The sequence below is a fragment of the Nematolebias whitei genome, chromosome 7 (genome assembly GCF_014905685.2).
Source record: "Nematolebias whitei isolate Nwh7 chromosome 7, NemWhi1, whole genome shotgun sequence".
Lineage (NCBI taxonomy): Eukaryota > Metazoa > Chordata > Actinopteri > Cyprinodontiformes > Rivulidae > Nematolebias > Nematolebias whitei.
The window spans coordinates 25,118,253-25,136,022 of record NC_056504.1 but is presented as its reverse complement, the minus strand read 5'-3'; the positions used below and the strand labels follow the sequence as shown (position 1 = coordinate 25,136,022).

The following is a 17,770-nucleotide window of genomic DNA, read 5'->3' as shown; positions in this document are numbered from 1 at the left end:
CCACTTATCGGCTTTTGAAAATGCAGCTGATTTGACCGTCAAAGTGAATTCATTATGGAAAAGTTAGACTGAGACACATCTTTGCTATAATTTTGAGCAAACAAATAATTGTTTTTAAGTATTAATCTTGTTAAAGTCTTCCCGTGCTTGCCCCAGCGGCCACCATTTGGCAGCCAACTGATTTTTGGCACAACATTGGCCCACGTTTCCGGGTTGTCAGAGGTGACACGTAACAAACACATCAGCGGTGATGCATAATAGATGCGACGTATACGGCAAAGAGAGATATTTGGACTGATGCGACTTAGAGGGTGGTGTGACGTGTATGGCAGAAAAGACCGTACCAGCTCTGTTAATGTACTTTGTTTGTCTTCCAGCGTGGTGAAGCCTTCTGCACTCACATACTGATAACGCTTGTCAAAGCCCTGTAAATGCCTAAATTAAAACAATCCTAGAAGTAAATCCTCTAAAAAATGAATAGAATATTGTTTGAAATTTATACAGCCATAAATAAAATTAGGAAATTTACATGAATTCAAAAAGCCTTTCCAGCTGTATTTAATCGTGTAAGAAGTAAGCCCACAAACCGCCACTTAAAGCCAAGTCAACACAAACAGGCCGTGACAAACGCATCATGTTGACTTGAAACCTGGCAGATAAATTGAATTCAGAGGTTATCTAACAGCACAATCTTAAGTAGGGCTGTGAGCATCAGGACATCATTGGCCTAAATTATGTAGTGCCCCTCCATCTATTGAACAAATCAAAGGTGGAGGGAGGGGGCTGCTTACACTCACATTTGATGCATGCTGCAGTTGTAGAACTTCACCTCGGTGCTGGCAACCATTTGACCCGTCTCGTTTGAATTCAGGCGAAGCTCCACGCCAGCCCAGTCTGAAAGAGAGGAGCAAGCAATATCAAGAAATATGAAGCAGGGTTCAAGAGAGTGAGCAATGAAAAACACTGATATATATATATATATATATATATATATATATACACATGTATATATACTGTATGAACTTTTGTTCAGTTTGTAAAACACCTGTGTATTCAGTATCATGTTGGTTTTTAGAGCAGATTTCTGCACTCACCTTGCCCCTCTAGTATCTGAGGGACCTCTTTCCCGGCCGGAGAAAGACACATGACACGGTTACCGTTGACGTGACCCTCAGCTAGGGCCTGTTGGCCAAACGAACAGGTAATTCCAGCAGAAAGGTCGGGAACATTATTCACCTCCAGCAGCAACTGAAAGCAAACAGCATTTTGATATTGAGAAAAATAGCACTGGCTCTGAAGTTATTTTTACTACTGTGTTTTCTGTATGTTGTAACTGATTTTACAGAACAATATGGATGAATTTCATTAGTTCAACATGTTAATGTACAAATCAGCTTCTGGTTCAGCTGCAGACTTCCCGTATCATTAATATCCCATTCATCAAAAGATGAAACATGAAGGTCGTGCACATCTTACAATTGGAAAGGACACAGCTAAAGTTGCATTGGTCAACTCTCGTAAATGATATTAAGCGTGATTTTACACAATTTTGTGAGATTTCATGAGATGTGATAGCCTTCAGCACATGTGTAGGGAATCACTCTCAGCTACAACCTTCCAAATGTTTGCGCAATATCTGTAAAACTGATTCAGTTACAGCCACTTCTGTTTTTACTCATGTTGATTAGCTGTAGTAGCCAGCTTATACTGATATGCAGTGGTGGAGAAAGTACTCAAACACTGTACTTAAGTAAAAGTACAAATAAACAGACAAAAATGTACTCTAGTAAAAGTAGATGTACCACATTAACATTTTTACTTAAGTAAAAGTAAATAAGTACTTGCTTTTAAAATACTTAAAGTTTTAAAAGTAAAAGTACTTCCTGAATGTATTACATAATGCAATGGTCTACATATCTTTAAGTTTGCCTACCATATGTATATTTTCTGTAATACATTAATAGTGTTGAGCCATTTTAATGAACAATGCTGCAGATAATGCATGTTTTTATTGTGTTTACTCTGTGACAGTTCACACTTGGACTTGTGATTCTGTGCCTCAGAATTTCAGGGATGACCTGCAGAGTGAAATGCCATTAAGCAAAATAAGAAAGAGGAATGATTATACCTTTGAAAGTTTATATTTAACAAAAAGCAAAACCAATGTGTAATTTTAACTGCAGTAAACACATTTAAATAAAAGTTGTCTGCCTGAAAAAAGAGCATTAGACATAAAGAATAGGCTCTGATCATTTCAACTCCAGTTTGTCATCAACTCTAGTTAAAATACTGTCTAGTCAACCTTGTAATGGGTCAATATTGAACAGTATTTTAACTTTCTGACACCATTTTTAAAACTTGGACCTGAGTGTCGAGCCATTTGGAGACATCTCTTGTTTCCTTTCCTAACATCCCATGAACTGACACATTTTAATATTGCAGCAAGAATTTCTTGTTCAAGTTCGCAAGAAGTTGGTTTTCAAAGATTTTAGCGTCCAATCTGGTTCTTTTAGGAGAGAGAAGCTGTCCTGTTGTACTGAGCAGTCGTTCAATAAGGCCATGGGTGGAGCATATCTTCTGGCTGGCTCTCTTGCGGTGGAATACATTTTGGTGTGTTAACGATGATGCGGGTGCACCCATCTCAGTGACATATATACTAGAATATATGTCATTGGCCCAGCTCTTCTTGAAGGCGGGCCTAACGTTACCTGCCCACTTTGCAGTGATTCACTGGACCAACTCCCCTCTCACCATTGGTTACATTCAAAGTAACAAAAAAAATAAAAAATCCGCAACATGAATGTAACTTGTAATGCAACGCATTATAGAAATGTAGTGTAGTTGAAAGTACAGACACTTGATGTAAAATGTAGTGGAGTAAAAGTATAAAGTACCCACATTTAACTCTACTTAAGTAAAGTACAGATACATGAAAAATGTACTTAAGTACAGTAACAAAGGATTTGTACTTAGTTACATCCCACCACTGCTGATATGAGTCAAAAGGGTATTCATTTATAGATGTAGTATTAATGATTATTTCTGAGAGTTTGAATAAAATCCATCTTGTTCTTGGTTTTTGTGAACAGCGTTTTCACAAGAGCCCTTCGGGCCAGGACTTGGACTCCTTCAGGTCGCCTCCGTGTGACTTCTACCAGTGAGGGGAGTGGAAGTCAATCCACTCCTGATAAGAGTTTGTGCCACAAAGCAAGGGAGTAACAGAATCAAAATGATGTGAAAAGGTGCTGCTTGTTAGTTTGATGAAGTGATGACAACTTTACTGATCAACTGTTTGCACGAATAAACAACAAAAAACTAATGTATTGCCAAGGGAAGATCGATAACGATGCACAGCAACTTTGTTTTTAGTTTTAAAAAATAGTTAACCTCAAAAGGATCATTAAACTGAGTTAATTTATTATGTCTTGAAAATGTTAATGATAAAATGAATGGTGTTTCTATTGGGTTTGTTGATTCTTTTAAATACTTGGGTATCTTGGTCGATTGGCATCTCTCTCATGTTGAAAACATGGTAAAGAAACTAAAAGTTAAATTGGGTTTCTTTTTCAGAAATAGATCTTGTTTAACTCTGAATGCTAGGAAACATCTTGTAACTGTTACTTTCCTTCCCTCCATTGTCTACGGTGACATTATTTACATGGACGCCCCTACAAGCACCCTGCAGATGTTGGATGCTGTCTATCATGGTGCACTAAGATTCATAACTGGCTGTAACTACCATACCCATCACTGCACCCTGTATTCACTGGTTAACTGGTCATCAATAACTTCACGCAGACTCTCTCACTGGTACATTTTCATCTTTAAATCACTTCTTGGTCTGTTGCCTTCATACATCTCATTGCAAAAACCAACGCAGACATGTTCCTGTTTTTAGTATTTTACCATGCTTAGTATGTTTTTTGTTTCATTTCTTCTTTTCATTTTATATGATTGTCTATTGTTGTATGTACCTCATCTGTGTTTGTTAAAAACAGTTCTCTCTTGTAAATGAGTCCTCGAGGCTCAATTAGACTAACCTGTATAAATAAAGGTTGAATGAATACAAGGGAGACGTCCGTCCATCCATCCATCCATCCATCCATCCATCCATTTTCTTCCGCTTATCCAGGGTCGGGTCGCGGGGGTAGCAGCCTAAGTAGGGAGGCCCAGACTTCCCTCTCCCCAGCCACTTGGGCCAGCTCTTCCGGGGGAATCCCGAGGCGTTCCCAGGCCAGCCGAGAAACATAGTCCCTCCAGCATGTCCTGGGTCTTCCTCTGGGCCTCCTTCCGGTGGGACGTGTCCGGAACACCTCACCAGGGAGGCGTCCAGAAGGCATCCTAAACAGATGCCCAAGCCACCTCAACTGGCTCCTCTCGACGTGGAGAAGCAGCGGCTCTACTCTGAGTCCCTCCCGGATGATCGAGCTTCTCACCCTGTCTCTAAGGGAGAGCCCAGACACCCTGCGGAGAAAACTCATTTTGGCCGCTTGTATCCGAGATCTCATTCTTTCGGTCACAACCCAAAGCTCGTGACCATAGATGAGGGTAGGAACGTAGATCGATCGGTAAATTGAGAGCTTCGCCTTTTGACTCAGTGCTGTCTTAACCACGACAGACCTGTACAGCGCCCGCTTCACTGGAGACGCTGCACCTATCCACCCATCGATCTCACGCTCCATTTTTCCCTCATTCGTGAACAAGACCCCAAGATACTTGAACTCCACCACTTGGGGTAGGACCTCCTCCCTGACCCGGAAAGGGCACTCTACCCTTTTCCGGCTGAAGACTGTAGTAGTACATATACGAGATATATGCATACAATTTTCACGAGTTCCTCATCTTTCTGACTGTGTAATGTCGTGCATTGAATTTTAACAGAAATGCGAACAAGAGACGTTATTATCTTTGACCCATCAAAATGAATGCGGTCATTTATTTTCAGAATCAAAGTTTAACATCAAACATTTACATTAATTTGGCAAAATATGAAAATAATAACAGACAAGTTTCACAAATAATGAGCTTCAATCACGCGGCGGTGATTGAGGACTTTGCTTCAGATATTTCTAAAATATCTGTACTGATTTTAGGAGAAAGCAGAGTTTAAGATGAAATGGAGATTTATCTTACAGAGAGATATGTGAGGGAATTAATCTGTTATGACCAGAACGTGCACGCTCCATCAGATCTCAGCTTGCTTCCGGTACACTTTAGTCGAAGAAGAAACTGTTACCTGGTTGACGATGACTCAATGTCGGTATAGAATCCTTCAGACTCTTTCAGCGTCTCCGTTGAGAGCAGCTGAAATCCTTCGAGAGTCGTGCGTGGTGTTCAAACAGAAATTATAATTCCAAAACGTCTCTGGATCATCCTGAACGCGTCTGTATCCAAGAGCTCTAACTCCATCACTCTGTGCGCTCTCTAGTTGAACTCATTTCTGAGTACAGCAACACAGCAACCAACAAAACTCCAGCAACTCAGCGTCTCAGCTTCTTGCAACTCCTTCAACTCTTTCATCTCCTTGACTCCTACATGAACTGGGAAGTTGCCACATTTTAAATGGGTCGACTTCCGGGTCATTTGAGAGCTTTTGATTGGTCGATGGACCAGGAATAGAGGTGTGGTTTATGATGTAAGATGTTATTAAAAGTCAAGGATTGTTTAGTAACAAACAGAAAGATTATTGTAGGACTTCAGACTTCGTGGAGTCTCACCCTTATTATCTTCTGAAAAAGTTTAAACATGACATTTTTCTCGGTAAACATTTTAGTTGACCGAAAACCGACCTTTAACATACTTACAAACTTGGCTCATTTCAGACAGAAAATCAAGAAAAGCATATTAACCTGATTTCTTCTTTGAATGAGGAATAAAAATCATTACTTACTGTTTATGTAAAATAAAAATGAGTAGTTCTCTTCAACCTGTAAACATTGAGTGAACTAACACAATTTGATTATCAAACATTTGTAAAACAGTGATGATTATAAAAATTGTCTTTTCTGCTTGATTAATTCAAGAAAGAGAGTCACCAGATGGCTCAAACTGTATTCAGATCAATGAAATAACAGTCTCTGTCCATCTGATAGATTTGAGGTCATCAGGGTCAGATCAGGGTCAGATCAGGTTCACTACAAGACCATGGCCTCGGATTTGGAGGAACTGATCTTCATCCCGGCCGCGTCGCATTCAGCTGTGAACTGCTCCAGCGAAAGCTGTAGATCACAATCTGATGAAGCCAATAAGACCACATCATCTGCAAAAGCAGAGACACAATCCTAAGGCCACCAAAGCGGATCCCCTCAACACCTTGGCTGCGCCTAGAAATTCTGTCCATAAAAGTTATGAACAGAATCGTGACAAAGCGCAACCTTGGCTGAGTCCAACTCTCACCGGGAACAAGCCCGACTTACTGCCGGCGATGCGGACCAGGGTCTGACACCGGTCATACAGGGTCCTAACAGCCCGTATCAAAGGGCCCGGTACCCCATACTCCCAGAGTACCCCCCACAGGGTCCCCCGAGGGACGCGGTCGAACGCCTTCTCCAAGTCCACAAAGCACATGTAGACTGGTTGGGCAAACTCCCACGCACCCTCCAGGACCCTGCTGAGAGTGTAGAGCTGGTCCAGTATTCCATGGCCAGGACGAAAACCGCACTGCTCCTCCTGAATCCGAGGTTCGACTATCCGACGGACCCTCCTCTCCAGAACCCCTGAATAGACCTTACCAGGGAGGCTTAAGAACGTGATTCCCCTGTAGTTGGAACACACTCTACGATCCCCCTTTTTGAATAGGGGGACCACCACCCCGGTCTGCCAATCCAGGGGAACTTCCCCCGATGTCCACGCAATATCGCAGAGTCGCGTAAGCCAACACAACCCTACAACATCCAGAGCCTTAAGGAACTCTGGGCAAATCTCATCCACCCCTGGGGCCGTGCCACCGAGGAGCTTTTTAACCACCTCGGTGACCTCAGCACCAGAGATTGGAGGGCCCGACCCAGAGTCCCCAGGCTCCGCTTCTTCAGTGGAAGACGTGCCGGTGGGATTGAGGAGGTCTTCAAAGTATTCCGCCCACCGACCCACAACATCCCGAGTTGAGGTCAGCAGCACACCACTCCCACTATAAACAGTGTTGGTGGCATATCGCTTTCCCCCCGAGATGCCGAATGATGGACCAGAATCGCCTCAAAGCCGTGCGGAAGTCTTTCTCCATGGCCTCTCCGAACTCCTCCCATGCCCAAGTTTTTGCATCAGTAACCACCCGAGCCGCATGTCGCTTGGACTGCCGGTACCCATCAGCTGCTTCCGGGGTCCCACAGGCCAAAAAGGCCCGATAGGACTCCTTCTTCAGCCTGACAGCATCCCTCACCGACGGTGTCCACCATCGGGTTCGAGGGTTGCCACCGCGACAGGCACCGACAACCTTGCGGCCGCAGCTCTGGTAAACCGCCTCGACAATAGAGGCACGAAACATGGTCCACTCAGACTCAATGTCCCCCACCTCCCTCGGAACATGTTCAAAGTTCTCCTGGAGTTGGAAGTTGAAACTCTGTCTCACAGGAGACTCTGCCAGACATTCCCAGCAAACCCTCATAATACGTTTGGGTCTGCCAGGTCTGATCGGCATCCTCCCCCACCATCAGAGCCAACTCACCACCAGGTAGTGATCAGTTGACAGCTCCGCCCCTCTCTTCACACGAGTGTCCAAGACATGTGGCTGCAGATCAGATGAGACGATGACAAAGTCGATCATCGAACTGCGGCCTAGGGTGTCCTGGTGCCAAGAGCACATATGGACACCCTTATGCAAACAAGGTGTTCGTTATTGACAATCCATGATGAGCACAGAAGTCCAACAACAGAACACCACTCTGGTTCAGATCAGGGGGGCCGTTCCTCCCAATCACACCCCTCCAGGTCTCACTGTCATTGCCCACATGAGCACTGAAGTCCCCCAGCAGAACAAGGGAGTCCCTAGGAGGTGCACTTTCCAGTACCCCCTCCAAGGACTCCAGAAAGGGTGGATAATCTGAACTGCCGTTTGGTGCATAAGCACAAACGACAGTCAGAACCCGTCCCCCCACACATACTCGGAGGGAGGCCACCCTCTCATTCACTGGGGTAAACCCCAACACACAGGCACCAAGTTGGGGGGCAATAAGTACGCCCACGCCTGCTCGGTGCCTCTCACCAGGGGCAACTCCAGAGTGGAAGAGTGTCCAGCCCCTCTCAAGGAAACTGGTTCCAGAGCCCGAGCCATGCGTAGAGGTGAGTCCGACTATTTCTAGCCGGAACCTCTCAGCCTCACACACCAGCTCAGGCTCCTTCCCCACCAGTGAGGTGACATTCCACGTCCCAATAGCCAGCTTCTGTAGCTGAGGATCAGACCGCCAGTGTCCCCACCCTCGGCCACCACCCATCCCACATTGCACCTGACCCCTTTGGCCCCTCCCACAGGTGGTGAGCCCATGGGAAGGGGGACCCACGTCTCCTCTTCGGGCTGTGCCCGGCCGAGCTCCATGGGTAAAAGCCCGGCCACAAGGCGCTCGCCCGCGTGCCCCACCTCCAGGCCTGGCTCCAGAGTGGAGCCCCAGTGACCCATGTCCGGGCAAGGGAACACTAGGTCCATTTATTTGTCTCATCATCGGGGTCTTTGGGCTGCACTTTGTCTGGTCCCTCACCTAGGGAAGACTCCTACAAGAGAGACGTCCACCACACATAATGAGTGGTTCTCTGCATCAACTCAGCTGACCTCCATGTGTCTTGGTTCTGCTCACTTCATTTTTAAAAGCCCATATTTGTGTGGTACATGTTTCAAAATGTAATTTTTGAATGACCCAAGGCAGCTTAAAGACAGACTGGTGTGTGGGGTCATGTTGTGGAACTGTTTTATGAAAGAGCCTAAACACAGTGACGCTCAACAAAGAGACTCAGCCTCCTGTTCACTTCTTCTGCCACAGAACTAGCCTCTCCCAGGGTCACCCTTACTATACAAGGCTATTCAAGGTGATTGCTCAGAAACACTCCAGCACTGTGAGTGGCAGTACAGTGATTGGTGGAATGATAAGCAGACTCACGGGGACGCTGTGTGCTGATACAGCAATGCTGTCTGGGTGAGCAATAACCTTCACGCAGCGGTCAATGTCGCTCGCAAACCGGAAGCTCTCCTCTGCTCGCGGACACCGATCCTTCCTGGAGCACCTGTGGACAAGTGTGAAGAAAAAGGTTTAGGGATAAGGTCATTCTTTAAGTAAAGAAAACACTTTAGTTTATTTAAAATAAATGGCCAAGTGCTGCACATCTTTAATGGTTAATATTTCCACAACGATAGCAGACTGAGATGTTTTAGCAGCTTCTTTATTCTTCTAGAAGAGCATTCATGATGTCAAGAGAATTCATTTTTCTATGACCTAGCATTCCTTGCAGAAATGCAAATCACCAAACACACAAACACAAGCAAAATATTATAGCTTTGCATTTGCAGTAAACAAACTACTTTGTATAAATGCAAAACATCTTGTTGACATATGCATTCATATTTAGTTTGTCATAACTTCAAGAGATGAAAGCACGATTGTCAAAGAAACACTCAGCATACAAATAAAGCTAACTCGAGAAATTGCATTTCCTGTGAAAATGCAGTGTGAATGCTTATTGCTGAAGAACTTGCTGAAAAACAGCTGAAATAAGCTTTATTTTTTTTAAATGTAGCTGAAATGGAAGAACAAGTCTAAATTAGCAGAAGAAAGCAGAAAGAACACATATTTGCTGAATTATATGTAAAAAAAGCAGAAGTGAGCATGCACAAAAAACAGAAAATTAGCTAAAAATATTAAATTAGAAAAAAGGACAAATGAAAAGTAGCTGAAAAGGCAGGAAGAAGTGAAAAGAAGTGAAAGAACCTCAAAAAATGTGGAATTAGCTGAAAAACTAGTATTAGCATCAAAAGAGCTAAATAGTAGCTGAAAGAGCAGAAAAAGATAAAACTAACAGAAAAAACTGAAAGGAACTTATTAACAAGCTGAAATTAGCATAAAGAAGTTAATTAGGCTGAAAGTAGCAGAAACTAACATGAAAAATTTGGAACTTATCCAAAAACACCTTAAATTAGCTAAAATGCTAAAAAATCTAGCTGAAAAGTTAGAACAAGTTTAAATTAGCAGAAGAAATTATTCTAGAATTGCGCTGCTCAAGGTGGCTGCATGTTGGAGCAGCTCTGTTACTTTCATTCTGAGATTTTGCTTTTGGAAACTTTAATTCCTCTTTTTCTGTATGTAAAGCACATTTTTTGGATGATTGTTTCCTCTGGTATCAGACGCTGTGCAGCTGGAAGGATTTTTACTGAAACTTTTTTAGTTTTGGACATTTGTTATGATGCGCAACCATGACAACAAGGCAGTTTTCTACAACCAACAGCAGCTGATTAACATCTCAAAAGCTCAAATAATATCTCAACTACAGCCCCAAATCTCAAATGAGTTGAAAAGGAGGATCTGTGGATGCATTCTCATCTACCTGCCAGCTGTGCTCGAGTGCCTGACCACTGAGATCCTGGAACTAGCAGGAAACACGGCTCATGACAATGGAAGGACAGGATTGTCTCTCAGCACCTACAGTTGGCTGTCCGCAGCGACGAGGAGCTCGGCAGACTGCTGGGAGGAGTGGCCATCGCTTTGGGAGGAGTTCTGCCCGGCTTTCGGGCGGTCCTACAGCCCAGGGGAACCGTGAGGCCAGCTTAGTCTGGGTGGACGGATCGGACGGCATCTGCAACCAGTTTCTTAGGATCCACTGTGGGATGGACCTTTACAAGAGATCCTTCCTGCCTACAGCCATCAGTATCTATAACATCTCTTAATGAAATGAGGATAACGAGTTACAACAACAAATAATTTCCCTTTGGGATTAATAACGTTTTTTTTTCTTTTGAAACCAGAAATAACATGATTGCCCAATCATGCTAAAGAAGCAGCATAAGCACAAAAAAGTGGAAATTATTTTTTAAAATGTGGAATTAGCCAAAAATGCTAAAATTAACATAAAAACCGCTAAAGAGTAGCTAAAATAACAGAAGAAGCTGAAACTAGCAGAAATAAGCTGAAAGGAGCATAATAATTTGAATAGCAGAAAGAAGAAGCACAAAAATGTTGTAGTTAGTAGAAAGAAGCTGAAAGGAGCCCTAAACAGCTGGAAAAAACAGCTGAAAGCAGCTGGAAAAAAGTTTGAATTTGCACAAGGAAGCTGAAAGAAGCTGAACCAGAACAAACTGTGTAGGAGCAGTAAAAGGTTGTAAATAGATCTAAAGATTTGAAGGATGTAAAATGAACTCAGTTAATTTCCTATGAGAAAAAATGTCATAAAAGGCTAAATATTTCAAAAGCTAACGTTGTACCAATACCAAAAGTCATAGCAACCGTCTTCTGAACGAGCTAAACATTTTGATTTACGATTTGTTGAAATAGCACAAAAATTGTGGATAAAGAAATATGCTGAAAAAAGTACGGAAGAAAAATGGATCATAATAGTGTGAATGATTCATTAACATTCACACTATTATTGTAAATCAAAGTTTAGAAAATTCCTCCAAAAAGTTTCTATGGTAATAGTATTATGCATTGTACAAATGAGGAGATCCTGTCCTGTGGTGTGACGTTGCATGTTCGTGGTGAGACGAATTATGTCATTTCCAGTTTGTCTGTTGGTAGCTCGAGTGAATTGTTTGCTCGAGTCGTCTCTGTTTTCTGGTTTTATCTGTCTTTTGCACAGTTTTTCATTCTAGTTCACAAACACACAGTACAGTTGTTTTTCTACTGTTGGATAGTGCTTAAAACACCTCTTATCTTTCAACACTTCTCGGTTTTTATTGGTGTATTTGGTTCTGTTAGCTCTTGCTAGCATTAGCTTAGCATGGCTGCTGCTTCTCTCCCTGCTTCCTCTGTTTTCTCTTGCTCCGTGTGTCAGATATTTAGTTACTCCTCTGCCTCCTATAGTGGTAATGATACATGTAACAAATGTAGTCGTATGGTAGCTTTGTAGGAGAGGCTGTCTGAACTGGAAGCTCAGCTCCGCGCTGTAGAAAAACCAGTAGCTAGCCAGGTCCCCTTAGACAGCGCGGAACTACAGAGGCTAGCTCCCGTTAGCGGTCCTCCAGCAGACCCCGAGCAGCCGGGACCCCAGGCCGGCTGGGTGATGGTCCGGAGCAAGCGTAGTGCTAAGGCTTAAGCCCCCAGTTCACCACCGACCCGTTCACGTTTCTAATCGATTTTTCTCGCTCAGTGACACACCCGCTGTGATGCAGACCCTGGTAATTGGAAGCTCCATAGTCCAAAACGTGGCTTTAGGGACTCAAGTGGCCATAGTCAAATGCGTTCCGGGGACCAGAGCGGGCGACATAGAATCTTATTTGAAACTGCTGACTAAGGCTAAGGCTAAATACAGTAAGATTGTTATTCACGTTGGCGGTAATGACACCCGGTTATGCCAATCGGAGATCCATCCAGCCATCCATTATCTTTACCCGCTTATTCCATTTTGGGTCACGGGGGTCGCTGGTGCCCATGTCCAGCAATCACTGTGCGAGGGGCGGGGTACACCCTGGACGGGTCGCAAGTCCATCACAGGGCCACATAGAGACAAACTAGACAAACAACCATTCACTCTCTCATTCACACCTAGGGCCAATTTAGAGTTACCAATCAGCCTAACACGCATGTTTTTGGTCTGTGGGAGGAAACCGGAGGACACGGAGAAAACCCACGCATGCACGGAGAGAACATGCAAACTCCACCCAGAAAGGCCCCTGGACCAGGGTTTGAACCAAGGACCTGCTCGCTGAGAGGCAGCAGCTCTACCAGTTGCGCCACCGTGCTGCCCTCCAATCGGAGATCACTAAAATTAATGTTGCTTCGGTGTGTGACTTTGCTAAAACCATGTCGGACTCCGTAGTTTTCTCTGGCCCCCTCCCCAAACTGACCAGCGATGACATGTTTAGCCGTATGTCATCGTTTAACCGCTGGGTGTCCAGGTGGTGTTCTGACAACGACGTGGGCTACATAGATAACTGGAGTTCTTTCTGGGGAAAACCTGGTCTGATGCGGAGAGATGGCATCCATCCCACTTTGGACGGAGCCGCTCTTCTTTCTAGAAATATGGCTGATTTTGTTTATCCCCCATATTATTGACAACCCAGGGTCCAGTCCAAGAAGCAGAGTTCTAGTCCTCCACACCTCTCTGCTGCTTCTCCTCTGTTACCCACCCACACCCCCATTGAAACAGTGTCAACTCGCCCACGGTTCAAATTAAATAAACCAAAAATCAGCTCTAAAAATATAAACCATAAAAATCTGATTAAAATAAACACATTTACTTTACCAGAGAAAAATCATAAAATCATTAAATGTGGATTATTGAACATCAGATCTCTTTCTTCTAAATCTCTGTTAGTTAATGAACTGATAACTGATCATCATATTGACTTATTCTGTCTGACAGAAACTTGGCTACAACAGGAGGATTTTGTTAGTATAAATTAATCCACTCATGTTAATTATTTAAATTTTCATGGTCCTTCAACAACTGGCCGAGGTGGAGGAGTAGCTTCTATTTTTCAGTCAGGATTATTGATTAATGCCAAACTGGCTATTAGTTATGATTCTTTTGAATCACTGTCCCTCAGTCTTTCTCATCCAAAATGGAAATCAGAAAAGCCACTTTTACTAGTTGTTACATATCGTCCACCAGGCGCTTACTCTCAGTTTTTGTCTGAATTCTCAGATTTCTTAACTGACTTACTATTAAATACTGATAAAATCATCATAATGGGCGATTTCAATATTCATGTGGATGTTAAGAGTGATAGCTTAAGCATAGCCTTTAATAATTTAATAGACTCATTTGGTTTTACCCAAAACGTCCGCACATCTACTCATTCTTATCATAACACTCTTGATTTAGTTCTGACCTATGGTATAGAGATTAAGGAGTTGGTAATAGTTCCTCAAAATCCTATTCTGTCCGATCATTTTTTAATAACCTTTGAGTTTACATTAAATGACTACACAGTCACTGAGAGTAAATTTCATCTCAGCAGGTGCTTATCAGAAAATGCTGTAACCAAATTTAAACAATCTCTTCCATCAATGTTTTCCTCTGTCTTGCAGAGTAATGCATCAGAGAACAATGACTTAGATCATCTAGTTGATCATCTTACAACTTCAATGCAAACTTCACTTGATAAAATTGCTCAAATGAAAAAGAAAGTAATCAGTCAGAGGAAACTGGCTCCTTGGTTCAATTCTGAGTTACGTACTTTAAAGAAGGCATCTAGAAACCAGGAGAGAAAATGACGCTCTACTAATGTTGAACAATTTTATTTAACTTGGAAAGATAGTCTGCTAACATATAAAAATGCTCTCCGTAAAGCTAGAGCTTTATATTACTCATCTTTAATAGAGAATAAAAATAACCCTAGGTTTCTGTTAAGTACTATTATAGACTAATTAAAAGTCTCATTTCTGTTGAACCACTTATCCCTACAACTATAAGTAGTGATGACTTCATGAGATTCTTTATAAATAAAATTATTTCAATTAGAGAGAAAATTCAAACCATCTTTCCTTCTACTATCTCTAGTCCCCTGTCAAATGAGGCAACCTAAAAAAATTCACTAGAGCCTGATTTATGTTTGGACAGTTTTTGTCCTGTTGAGCTTTCTGAATTGTCAAAAATAATAAACTCATCCAAACCATCCACATGCCTGCTAGATCCCATCCCAACCAGACTGTTTAAAGAGGTATTTCCCCTAATTAATGTCCACATTTTGGATCTACTTAATTTGTCTTTAATGAATCTTGAACGTCTTCTTCATACGCCAAAGTTAGTCATGGAGTTCCTCAGGGCTCAGTGCTTGCGCTAATACTCTTTATATCTGCTTCCATTAGGTAAAGTCATTAAACAGCATGGGATAAATTTTCATTGTTATGCTGATGACACACAATTATATTTGTCCATTAAACCCAATGAATCCAATCAGCTACTACTTAGACTACAAGCATGTCTTAAAGACATAAAAATCTGGATGACCCTTAATTTTCTCCTGTTGAACACAGACAAGACTGAGGTTTTGGTTTTTGGACCTGAGCACCTTAGGAATGAATTTTTCAGTCTTTCTCCCTCCTTAGATGGCATTAATCTGTCCTCCAGCGCTAATGTTAAAAACCTTGGTGTTATTTTTGATCAGGACATGTCTTTTATCCCCCACATTAAAAACGTTACTGGAACTGCCTTCTTCCATCTGCGTAATATCGCTAAAATTAGAAACATCTTATCTAAAAATGATGCAGAAAAACTGGTCCACGTATTTATCACGTCTAGACTGGACTATTGCAATGATTTATTATCTGGCTGTCCAAATACTTCTTTAAAACGTCTTCAGTTGGTCCAAAATGCTGCTGCCAGAGTTTTAACTGGAATTAGTAGGAGAGATCATATCTGTCCAGTTTTAGTTTCTCTCCATTGGCTCCCTGCCAAATCCAGAATAGAATTCAAAATCTTACTTCAAACCTACAAAGCTCTCAACAACCTGGCTCCAGCTTATATTACAGATCTTATTGTTCCATATTTTCTTAATAGAGTACTTCGCTCTCAGACTGCAGGTTTACTTGTGGTTCCTAGAATTTACAAAAACAGAATGGGAGGCAGATCTTTCAGTTATCAGGCTCCTCTCTTGTGGAACCAACTTCCAATCTCTGTCCGTGAGGCTGACACATTATCCAGTTTTCAAACTAGGCTTAAGACTTTCTTTTTTGCTAAATCCTATTGTTAGGGTCGGCTTGGGTTTCCTGAGCTGTCCCTTAGTTATGCTGCTATAGGGTTAGACTGCTGGAGGACAAACTGACCACAATTTTCACTCTGCTACTGTCTTTACTTACTCTGCTCAACCTGTTTTGTATTTGTAATTATTTTTCTATCCTTAACATGTGTTTTTTATGTCTTTCAGATACACCTGGACCTATATCTGGACCTAACATTCTATGTTCGTCTGTCTCTCCTTCCTGTTCTCTCAACCAGCCGGTCAAAGCAGATGGCCGCTTGTCCTGAGCCTGGTTCTGCTGGAGGTTTTTTCCTTTTAAAAGGAAGTTTTTCCTTTCCACTGTTGCCACTGTGCTTGCTCAGGATGGGAGACTGCAACAAAGCCAAGATTCAACTTGTCTGCTGGATTCCTTAGATAGAGAACTTTACTAATTGGCTTTTATGTATGTGAATGTAGGCAGCACGGTAGCACAACTGGTAGAGCTGCTGCCTCTCAGAGAGCAGGTCCTTGGTTCAAACCCTGGTCCAGGGGCCTTCTGGGTGGAGTTTGCATGTTCTCTCCGTGCATGCGTGGGTTTTCTCCGGGTACTCCGGTTTCCTCCCACAGACCAAAAACATGCATGTTAGGCTGATTGGTAACTCTAAATTGTCCCTAGGTGTGAGTGAGAGAGTGAATGGTTGTTTGTCTCGTTTGTCTCTATGTGGCCCTGTGATGGACTTGCGACCCGTCCAGGGTGTACCCCGCCCCTCGCACAGTGATTGCTGGACATGGGCACCAGCGACCCCCGTGACCCAAAATGGAATAAGCGGGTAAAGATAATGGATGGCTGGATGGATAAATAAACTGAATTTAATTGAATTGAATTACAAACAAACATTTATCATATAATATTTCTATTTATAAACTTTTATGTTCATAGTTTTTTAGGCTGTTTTTGTTTTAATCATTAACAAAATGATTGTAGACATTGTTGGATCTTTTTTTATTTGTTATTTAGAGCAAATTGCTGAGCAATTGTTGAAAGAAAGAAAAAAACTTAAATCCTAGATCTTCCGGAAGCCAATTAAAAGTAAGAAGCAAAATAGTCTGCACCACAGGAGGACTTCAGTGATGTTAGACAAGAGCAGAGTAAAAGTACATTTTGCAGTACAAGTGGAGAGCAGACATTGGAAACAATTTGTTCAGTTGAACAGATGGGGATTAGTTGCTAAGATACTTTTTATGCAGCTCTACTGATGCAGATGCTTTTTGAAAAAGACAATGTAGTTGTTTCATCTCTAAATGTTCAAGTAGAAACATTGGTTACGTACTGTAACCCCAGATTCTATGAGTATAGGCGTAGCCCTTTAAGGCTGTCGCTGATGGGTTTATCCCGTTATGCGCAAGCATCATACTGAAAAAATTAGTCCACGCCCACCTGCTGTGTGGGCCCCACCCGATCCGTATAAGTTACATTAAGAGCGGGTAATCGGCTCCCAAATAGCTTATTTTTTCTTCAGCTATTCAGGAGCCAGTGAGGCCCGACGCTTAAAGGGCTACGCCTATACTCATAGAATCTGGGGTTACAGTACGTAACCAACGTTCTATGTCGTATAGGCGTAGCCCTTTAAGGCTGTCGCTGATGGGTTAAGGGCGAAGCGGATGTGGTCCTCGCCTCACTGGGTCCTTTCGAACACAGTAAGAAGCGGAAGCTTGCCCAAAAAATGTCTTGTCACTCAGCTCCCCATGTACATAACTATGCGTTGCATAAATATGTGCCATGCACAGACGCATGTTGTGTAACCATGCATTATGACAAAACATGAACGCCCCGGAAATTTCAAAGGGGAGAGGATGTTGAAAAGAAGAGGGGGGGAGGGGGGGCATGAACCAACTGATTCATGGCTGAACAGTATAAACAGATTAATAACAATGAACTGATTATTGATCAAATGAACTGATTGGTAACAATAGTCA

The 17,770-nt window shown here is 42.5% G+C and overlaps 1 protein-coding gene across 1 annotated transcript in view; it reads right to left on the bottom strand.

Moving 5' to 3' along the window:
* Nucleotides 1–793: 793 nt before the first annotated feature.
* Nucleotides 794–17,770, bottom strand: part of LOC119412734 (plexin-A2) — a 316,230-nt gene continuing 299,253 nt past the window's right edge. Inside the window, exons 10-12 of the mRNA XM_037679771.1 lie at nt 9,084–9,207; nt 1,095–1,248; nt 794–894 (exon numbers count right to left, since the gene is read on the bottom strand). Coding sequence (XP_037535699.1) covers nt 794–894; nt 1,095–1,248; nt 9,084–9,207 — 379 coding nt within the window. The remainder of the gene's footprint in view (nt 895–1,094; nt 1,249–9,083; nt 9,208–17,770) is intronic.